The sequence below is a fragment of the Aethalodelphis obliquidens genome, unplaced genomic scaffold (assembly GCF_003676395.1).
Source record: "Aethalodelphis obliquidens isolate GAN/ISIS:26980383/991018 unplaced genomic scaffold, ASM367639v1 scaffold7, whole genome shotgun sequence".
Taxonomy (NCBI): domain Eukaryota; kingdom Metazoa; phylum Chordata; class Mammalia; order Artiodactyla; family Delphinidae; genus Aethalodelphis; species Aethalodelphis obliquidens.
In genome coordinates, this window is record NW_020837951.1 from 11,649,027 (window position 1) to 11,658,630 (window position 9,604).

Consider the following 9,604-nt stretch of genomic DNA (forward strand, 5'->3'; position numbering starts at 1 on the left):
GCAGGAAAGGAACACAGAGGTGGGCGGGGCCAGGCGCAAAGCACGGTGTCTGCCCTGCTTGGAGCTTGGACTTGGCGGCCCTCGCCCCACCCACCCAGTGTGTTCCACGAGCTCCCCAGAATGCAGCCTGAGGCAGGGTGCCTGCCCCCCTCCTCGGGAGAACAGTCCAGGGCTGGCGAGTGAGAGCGGGTCCCCCAAACTTCTAAACAGACGTGTAAGTCGTTCCAGACACACCTGAACATTAGTACCATTGACATTTTACCCACCGCATGAAGCCACAGTTCAGAGCAGCAGGCTTGCAGGTGTGAAGCGGGAGAGTGATGAGGTCAGGGCTGTGATTCAGAACAGGATTCCAGTGGCCCTCCTGCTGGGCCTTGTTTTATGTCCCGGTGGAGGAGGCAGGAACCGGGCAGCCTAGCCCCTGTGCTGGCCAGGGCACGTTTCTGCAGGTCAGATCCTCCCACCCTCTCTCCTGAGTTCAGAGGAGAATGAGCCTCCTAGGCCATGCTCCCACCAGTCCAGGGCAGGCTGAGATACGTCTTGTCCCTGACACGCAGCAAGGCAGCCTGGAAGAGGAGAGGAACGCTGTGACCTCCCTGTGCAGCCCCCGGGCAAGTGGCTTCCCCTCTCTGAGCCTCAGCCTCCCCTTCAGTAAGAGGACAAAAGTCTTTGCCTGGCTAACTTCCAGGGACAATGCGAGGAAATGAAGGGTTCAGGTGTGACAGTGCTGGGGAACTCAGCCCTGGGCGCCAGCTTTGGTTCCACTTTTAAAAGGGCAGCATATATTTGGGGAACAACTGGCTTATGACTGGTGATGGTGGACCATAGCAGCAGCCGGTCACAATCCACTCTCCCAATCCCCACAGGGAGAGCTGCTGTCCCTCACTTACTCTCCAGCCCTGGTTCCCATGCACTTTTTTGGACATGTTTCCTCTTCCTGAAATGAAACCGGAAAGGAATTGCATCATATAAGGCAAAGAAAGGAGACTGCTCTGGCTGGGGGTGGAGGGGCTGAGGAGATAGCCCCCCATCAGGTACCCCTGTGTCTCCTACCCCACCCACCTCCCCAAAGTTCACCATTGCCCCTGGGATCCTCGGTGTGCGTCCAGCCCGCTGTACAGGGCAGAGGCGTGGGCTGCCTGCTCCCCAGCCGCGTGCCGGAGCAGCAGCCATGGGGCCGGGATTTGAACCAGGGGCTGCGGGGTCCAGCTCCCCTCTCCCAAGCACACACCTCTCGCGGGCCCTGGTCAGTGTATAATTCATAAAAGCTGGCGTGGAGTTTCTCTGGGCTGTGTATGTGTTTGTGTTTATAGAGGTAGAGCTCACAGGTGGCTGACAAGGGAGATGTATTTTTTATAACAATGAATATTTAATTTCCACATCACAGATGAAAAAGACTCTCTGAAGAGGCATCTGAGGGAGACTCCAGAGAGCGGCCGCTAATCAGAAAAGGGCCTTCTCGCGAGTGCCCTTCCACATGGCTCACTTTCTTCTTGAGATTTTTTATTTTTTATTTTTTCCTGATTATTGAAGTAGATATGCACATTGGAGAAAACGGAGAAGACACAAAAATAAAATTTGGCAGAGGGGAAAAAATCCATAATCCACTAGCTTTTTAAATTTTTTAATTTATTTATTTTGGGGGGCTGCTTTGGGTCTTCATTGCTGCGAGTGGGCTTTCCCTAGTTGCGGCGAGCGGGGGCTACTCTTCGTTGTGGTGCGTGGGCTTCTCACTGCAGTGGCTTCTCCAATGCAGGGGACATGGGTCCCCTAGCTTTTGTTGACATTTAGACACATACCTTTCCAGTCTTTTTTCTGTGCATTTTGCCATAAGCAGATGAGAGAGAATGCAGTATAACTGCAATTCTGCATCGTGACTTGTAAATTTTTCTTTATAAACATTATAGTTAATGGGAGGATACTCTTCAGCCAACCATACCATAATTCACCTCACCAGGTTCCCACTGCGGAAGTTCAGGTGGTCTCATGTTTTATAAACATAGCAGCAATGAACATCTTTGTGCATAATTTGTTGCTACATTGGGGTTATCTAAATGGAAGTGGAATCACAAGGTCATAGATGCATTTAAGGCTCTTGACACAGGTGGCAAACCCACAGTTTCTTTTCTGTTCGGGACCAGCTTCCTCACTGTGGGGCCCGTCAGGCCTTCTCCAGGCAGCCTTCTCCCCGGCCGGCAGAGGAAGGCCAGGGTCAGGTGCGGAGCCTCAGGCCTCCTTCCCACCCCGCCACGTGGAGTCCCGAGGTGCCTCCTAACTGTTTTCTCTCTTGTCTTCCTCCGCCCCAGCCTCGTAAAGCCCTTGCGACACTATGCTGTCTTCCTCTCCGAAGACTCCTCTGACGATGAATGCCAGCGGGAAGAGGGCCCGAGCTCTGGCTTCACCGAAAGCTTTTTCTTCTCCGCTCCCTTTGAATGGTCTCTCCTTCCTTCTTCCATTTCCCTGAGCTCGGCTTGGTGACTCTCCGGGGCCACTTGGAGGGCTGGGGGTGGCCAGCTTGCGCTGTGTGTGGGGAGGGGGTCTGGGGCTGCTGCCTTCCGGTGCCAGCTTGCAGGACGGACGCCCCCTCTGTGTGCCTCCTCTCAGGGCGTCATTCTGCCAGCCCCATGGGGGCTGTGACCATGGGGTGAGGTGACAAGAGTGACTGGGCTCTAGAGGTGTGAGACAGGAGCATGGGTCTCATTCCTTTGGGGAAAATGCACTTGGCTGTTAACGGAATTGGTGGCTGCGGTTTCAGCTACAGTTGGCCTGGTTGTTGCTGCCCGAGTCTTCCTTTATCTCAGCACATCTTGGAAAGCCATGGAGATGGAGCGTCAGATTTTAAGTTTTCAAACAACGTTACCGATGAGGAATGTATGTATTAATGCTGGCATGTCCAAAGGTTTTACTGACCTGCCTGACTTCAAGATAATTTTTATCATTATTATTTATAGCCTAAGCCTTCTTCTAATTACAAATTGCAATAAAGAAAGAAAGAAAAAGAAGGTTCACCACGATCCAGCCGCCCCTGGAATTGGGCTTTGGTGGCCGCCCTTTCTTTGCAATTCCTGCCTCTCCACGCACAGGCTTTTCAGGGCTGGGACTGAGCAAAGGGACAGCTTTGGTTCTGTGTGTATTTGTTTGCATGGTGTTTTTAATGGAAGCCTCTAGGGGAAGGGAACTGCCCACTGCTGAACACACACAGCAACCCTTCGGGGAGTAAACCGTTTCAGCCAGATTATAGAAGAAGGACTCTTCCCCCACCTTCCCCCTCCCAGCCCCCTTCACCATCTCCCTGCTCCCAGTCTCCCCCAAGGCTGGGCCTGTGAGTTCCTCGGGGCACCTGATAAACCCAACAGCTCTGCTCCTGCCACTGCCCGCCCCCCTCCCTCCAGGGGAGGAGGGTCCTGGCCCTTTCTGCCACCAGCTCACCTGTGACCACGGGCAAGTCAGTCCCCTCCTGATGTCCTCACCTAGAGCAGTGGCCTAAGCCAGTGTTGCCCAAGCTTGGAATGCCACCTGGTCTGTACAGTGAATCTTATTCTTTAAAACTAGAAGAGAAGCCTTGTCCTAAGCAATAATATTCATGGTATCATAGGCTTAATATATGTTATTTCTATTATTAATTAAAGTAAAGATAGCATCATTGGAATAAGAAAAGTTCATCCATGTATCAACTTAAAATCACCTTGCAGGTAAAGGCACCCACACAGGTAATGTCCAAGGACTCTCCCACCACGGAGTCCAGCAGGTCACGTTCTTTTTAAATTAATTGATGCCTTAATTATTTAAAATAATGCTCACTTCCTGAGCCACGATCTATGAAAAGCATAGGCTTTTGTGTGTGTTTAAAAGGGAAGTGGCCATCTCAACTCAAAGCAAAATGGGTTCCTTCTGAAGAACTCTACTTCCTTAACTACGAAGCACACTGGCTTTTCTTTATCTCCTTCACTGTGTTCAAACTTGGTTAAAGGAGCTTGGTCAGATGGCTTAGTCAGAACAAGTGAGAGACTTCAGAAGTCTCTCATACTTGGCTTCCATTTCCATCTCTTGCCAGGTGCTGTGTGACATAGGTTCCATTACTTAGCCTCTCTGAGCTTCAGTTTCCTCATCTGTAAAGTGGGGGGTGTGAGTCCTACTTCGTGGGCTGCCTGTGTGGCTTCAGGGAGTTAGTACAGTCTGATGCAGTCCTTGCCAAGAGTCAGGGCTGTTAGTTGAGCCCCTTCCCTCTGCCAACTGTCCCCTGCCCAGGTTCGTGCAAGTGGGCCTCCAGGACCAGCAGGTGGCACCCTTCCCCCACTTTACCAGAGCCGTGGGCAATTTCTGCCTGACCCAGGAGCCAGAGCCTCATGGTTGGAGGAGGTGGGATGCTGCTCTGGCCCGGGCTCCACTAGAGGTCTGGGCAGCGTTCTCCAGGTACCCCGGGGCTCAGGCTTGTGAGAAGGGATAGCAAGAGGCACCCTGTGTCACCTGCACCTGGCTGACTGCAAGGTTTTGGTGCATGAATGCTGCTAACAGCCTCAGCATGCCTGCTGGGCACCAGGCACTGTATTTGCTCATGTAGTCTCCACCACCAGCTGCAGGGGAGTGCAGTCTGGAATGGGGGAGCGTATGAGGCTCAGAGAGGTGGTGACTTGCCCAAGGTCCCACAGGAAGAGATGGCACCAGGGCTGGAACTGAGGTCTGCACAGGCTGAGGCCCAGATGGTTCCCCACTGAGGATCCTGGGGTGCACTGGGCAGCTCCCTGGGGAGAGTTCTCCCAGCTCAGTTCCCACGAGCTGTTCCCAGGACCTGCTGCAGGGGTGGGAGTGCAGACAGTGGGCTCAGGATTGAGTCTTCCTGCCTGTTCCCTCTCCAGACGTGTCCTATTCCTCACGCCTTGTATGAATGGCGCGTGAGCCCACTAGCCAGTTCTACGGTGGGTCCTGTGGTTTGGAGGAAACTAAGTGGGCCCCCCAGTGCAAGCTAGAGCCAGAGCAACTTGCCCAAGGTCCCTGAGTGAACAGAAGCCATGTTCAGCCCAGGTCTGTCAGAGTGCCGCTGCCCAGACGCCTACACTCTCAGGGACCCAGGACAGCTCTCCTCTCCCAAGGCTCCCGGGTGTGCTCCCCGAGGCCTGGAAGTTCTCGGGGGTGAGGGCTGCTTGCTCCTCCCAGGGAGGCTCTGAGTAGGAGAATCCAGCCTGCTCTGCCTCCTCCCAGGCCGCAGCCGTATCGGACACTCAAGGAGTCAGACAGCGCCGGAGACGAGGCGGAGAGCCCTGAGCAGCGAGCGCGGGAGCCTGTGGGCCCCACCCCAGCTCCGCCCGACCGGGCTGCCAGCATCGACCTCCTGGAGGACGTCTTCAGCAGCCTCGACATGGAGGTCCCACTGCAGCCGCTGGGCCAGGCCAAAAGCTTGGAGGACCTTCGGCCCCCCAAAGACCTGAGGGAGCAGCCGGGGACCTTTGACTATCAGGTATGCTGGGGAGGAGCGGGGGGCGCTGGCGGGGGGTACTTTCTGCGCATGAGGTAGATTTCCCCATGTGACAGTAAAAGACACCAAGGGAGAAACAGTGACTTTTCTGAGGTCCTCAGCCAACACTCAGAGTCACTCTGACTGCAAATCCTGCCAGGCCGGCCAATGGCCACACCCCCCCGCACCCCCTCCACCCCGCTCACAGGGATCACTGGAGAAGATGCTGGAGCCTGATGGAAATCTGCCCCCCACTTCTGCTTATGCAGCAGAGGTGGGCAGGGCTATGACCCCTGGTGGAACTGGGATTAATGATCCCAACCCCACCAAGGCTCCTTGGAGAGCCTATGAATCAAAGTTCCTGGGCTCTGGATAGTAGCATGTGACCCCTGACCTTCCTTGTGACTTTCAGTCAGGCACACCTCCTCTCTGTGCCTCGGTTTCCTCACTTGTGACGGGGGGCTGCTGACTCTGCAGTCCTTGGGTCACAGTGTGGAATTCACAGAGCTCCCACGCATCTGATGATTCACGCTTGCCCCTCTGCAGGGAATTGCTATTCCCAGGCTGCCCACGAGGGAGCTCAGGCCAGGAGAAGGGATGTGACGCCCAGGTCGTGGGCCCTGTAGGTGGCAGAGCTGGGACTTGAGCCCAGCCCTCCTATTTCCTTCCCAGCCAGTGTGCCTTCTCCCAGGCCCCGAGCCTCACTTGCCCTCTTGGGCTAATGGGTGGTTGAAAGTGCCCGCACGCTTTGAAAAGTAAAATGGGCCACCCCAGTAGAGGGTCAGTAGGTGGAGTCCTTTTCCTAAAACTACTTGGCAGCACTGGTTTGAAAAGACAGAGCCTTCTCTGGAGGCCCTTTGTGCCACCCAGTGAGAGAATCCCGGCCTCTAGTACAGACAGACCTGGGCTTGCTTTCTGCCGCCGACCTGGGCCGAGCCCCCAACTGCTCTGGGTCCCAGGGACTAGTCAGCCACATTCCCAGGACCACAGTCCCAGTGTCCACCTGGCACACAGGAGGGTGGGGGGGGGAGGGGCACATGCTGCCTGCCAGTCTGTCTCAGGTCAGCCTGTGGTCATTGCCTCCCTCATTCCCTCTAACAGAGGCTGGACCTGGGCAGGAGTGAAAGGAGCCGTGGGATGCCGGGAGCCTTGAAGCTCGCCCACCCACACAACAAGCTCTGGAGCCTGGGCCAGGACGACATGGCCGTCCCCAGCAAGCCTCCTGCCACCTCCCCCGAGAAGCCCTCGGCCCTGCTTGGGAAATCCCCGGCCCTGCCCAGCAGGCCCCAGAACCGGGACGGCATCCTGAACCCCACCGACAAGGAGGAGGTGCCCACCCCCACTCTGGGCAGCATCACCATCCCCCGGCCCCAGGGCAGGAAGACCCCGGAGCTGGGCATCGTGCCCCCGCCCCCCACTGCCCGCACGGCCAAGCTCCAGGCTGCCGGCACTGCCCTCGGCGACTTCTCAGAGCGGCTGCAGGCGGAGCGGGAAAGGCGGGCTGCCCTGGGCTCAGCCGCGATCCCCGGGCTCCACCCCAGCGCTGCCCCCCAAGACCCCACCGAACTGCTCCAGCCACTCAGCCTGGCCCCGGAGGCTGCGGGCACAGGCAGTGATGCCCTGCTGGCCCTCCTGGACCCACTTAGCACAGCCTGGTCAGGCAGTACCCTTCCACCAGGTCCTACAGCCCCAAATGTAGCCACCCCATTTACTCCCCAGTTTAGCTTCCCCCCCATGGGGACCCCCACCCCATTTCCACAGCCATCACTCAACCCCTTTGTCCCATCTGTGCCAGCGACACTGCCTGCCATGCCCCTGGTCTCCACACCAGCTGGGCCTTTTGGGGCCCCTCCTGCTTCCCTGGGGCCTGCTTTTGCCCCCAGCCTCCTGCTGTCCAGTTCTGGCTTCTGTGCCCCACAGAGGTCTCAGCCCAACCTTTCTGCCCTCTCCATGCCCAACCTCTTTGGCCAGATGCCCATGGGTGCCCACTCCCTGCAGCCCCTGGGTCCCCCAGCAGTCACCCCTTCAAGGATCCGAACATTGCCCTTGGCCCGCTCAAGTGCCAGGGCCGCCGAGGCCAAGCAAGGGCTGGCGCTAAGGCCTGGAGACACCCCACTCCTTCCTCCCAGAGCCCCCCAGGGCCTGGAGCCAGCGCTGCAGCCATCTGCTCCACGAGAGGCCAGAGACCCCTTTGAGGATTTGTTACGGAAAACCAAGCAAGATGTGAGCCCGGCCCCAGCCCCCGGCTCAGTGGAGCAGCTCAGGAAGCAGTGGGAGACCTTCGAGTGAGCGGGCGCTGAGTGCTGGGGGCGAGCTGAGGCCCGGCTGCCCACTGCGGCAGCTCTGCGGCTGGCTGGCCCTGCTTCCCCTGCTGCTATTTCTGTCCAGGTTCTACTGGTGGGAAGGGTTGGGAGCCCTCTCTGCTGCCCCTCCTCCTCTCCACACTGCCCATCTCTGGAGAACGGCACCAGTTCCAGCCTGGGAATCAACCCAGCTCCTGGGCACTTGTCCCGCCCTGCCACCTCCCCTCCCCTGCACCCCTGATTGGGTTTTGCACTAGAGAGGTCATCTGGGCCGATGATTGCCCCAGACCCCATCCTACCCAGCTTCCTTCTGGAAACTGCCCACCAGGAGCCCCACGCCGCCTCAGGATGTGTCCTCCTGAGCCCTGTTCTCCTGCCCCAACTGCAGCCCAGCCCTGCACACCCCACCTTGATGGGCGCAGGCATTGGCAGTGCCCTCGGCATGAGCTCGTGCACGAGACGCACATGGTTTGGAGTTTGCAGTAAGGAACCCCCCTCCCCGGCTGGAGGAGCTACTGGCAAGGCATTTCCAAATCCTCTCTAGCAATATGCACACTCGTTCCTTCCTGAGTCTTCACCCCAACCCCCAAACTTCGTTTTTCTGGCTTGGTAGGGACTTGGGGGCTGAGGCATCCTTGCAATCCCTCCCGGTAGCCAAAGCAAGCCCCAGGCAGCCCTGCGTGGGGCCCGAGAGCACCAGCAACTCTGATCTGTAGACGACACAACGGCAACAGGTAAATCTGAGAGCACCAGGAGGGGTCAGGCTGCTGCCCCGCACTCTCCCTCTGGTCCCCACAGGTTCTCCTGGTCTTGAGTTACTGTCAAGCGGGACTCGGCCTCTTGCTGAGTGGGTCTAAGGGGGCAGAGTTGAGGAGCAGACACCCACATTCCCACTGGAAGACCAGGCTTAGCACCACAGAGGTGCAGGAGTCCCAGCTGCCTGGCAGCTTGGGGCAGGAGGGCACGGAGCCCCTCTCCAGGCCCCTGGGGAGTGGGCGGGCCTGGCCTCTCGCACTTCTTGCAGCCTGGGGGCAGGAGAAGGGCTTGGAGCCGCCCCTCCCTATTTCCCCGGAGGCCAGCCTCCCCAAAGCTAAGTTGAAACGTTTTGTTATTGTTTCTTTTATCTTTCTTTTCCTTTTTACTTTATTGATTTGATGAATCTTGAAATTGACTAGTTTCAATAAACCAAGTTAAAATGTGGCCCAACCATTTAAGAAAACAACCATCTGAGACATGCAGGAAATTGGGAGCATTTTGACCTCATTTCTCATTTCCTATTTGTGAACGGTCAGACATACAGTCTCAGGGGTGTCTGGCGGGGCAGGGGAGTTCCTGGAGACCTCGTAACCCCGGGGAGCCTGGTCAGCATCCGGGGGGCTAGGAGACCACCCCCTCAGGTTTGCTCTGACGCAGGGTGTGAAGAGCTGCTGGCCCAGCACGCAGCCCCTTCCTCCGTCAGTCATAGCCCCTCGGGCAAGTCTTCTGTCTAAGTCTCGGCAGTGTCCTCTGGCTGCTGGAAGCGGGGGAGCCGTGTCATGTCTGGGCCATGTGGGCACCTCTAGGACACTCAGGCGTTTCAGTAGAGATTCCAGATCCACCCACCCTGGGCAGACCCCTGAGCCCCATCAGGTATAGGGTAGCCCACCCAGTGGGCAGAGTCTAAGGCAAGAGGTACCAGGTGGCCCCAGGGAAGCGGAGCCCACCCCCTGGTCTCCCTGGCTTGCTGGGGCCTGGTGGCAAGCGCTCCACATTCACACGAGCACTGCTGTCTCTCCACTTGCTGGACTGAATGTGAAAATCCAAGGATGAATTGTGTGTGTGCGTTCAATAAAATCATCTTGGGGAGAAG

General features: G+C 57.2%; 1 protein-coding gene across 9 annotated transcripts in view; it reads left to right on the forward strand.

Moving 5' to 3' along the window:
• The window catches only part of DENND1A (DENN domain containing 1A), a 542,106-nt gene extending 532,508 nt beyond the window's left edge, over positions 1 to 9,598 (forward strand). For 6 of the 9 annotated variants that reach the window (XM_027104908.1, XM_027104914.1, XM_027104907.1 and 3 more), the window contains 2 exons: positions 5,200 to 5,455; positions 6,554 to 9,000. In XM_027104908.1, the coding sequence (XP_026960709.1) occupies positions 5,200 to 5,455; positions 6,554 to 7,741 (1,444 nt within the window). In that variant the 3' untranslated portion in view covers positions 7,742 to 9,000. Of the gene's footprint in view, positions 1 to 2,306; positions 2,436 to 5,199; positions 5,456 to 6,553 lie in introns of all 9 variants that reach the window. The other 3 variants (XM_027104912.1, XM_027104915.1, XM_027104916.1) reach the window with 2 other exon arrangements.
• Positions 9,599 to 9,604: the final 6 nt, after the last annotated feature.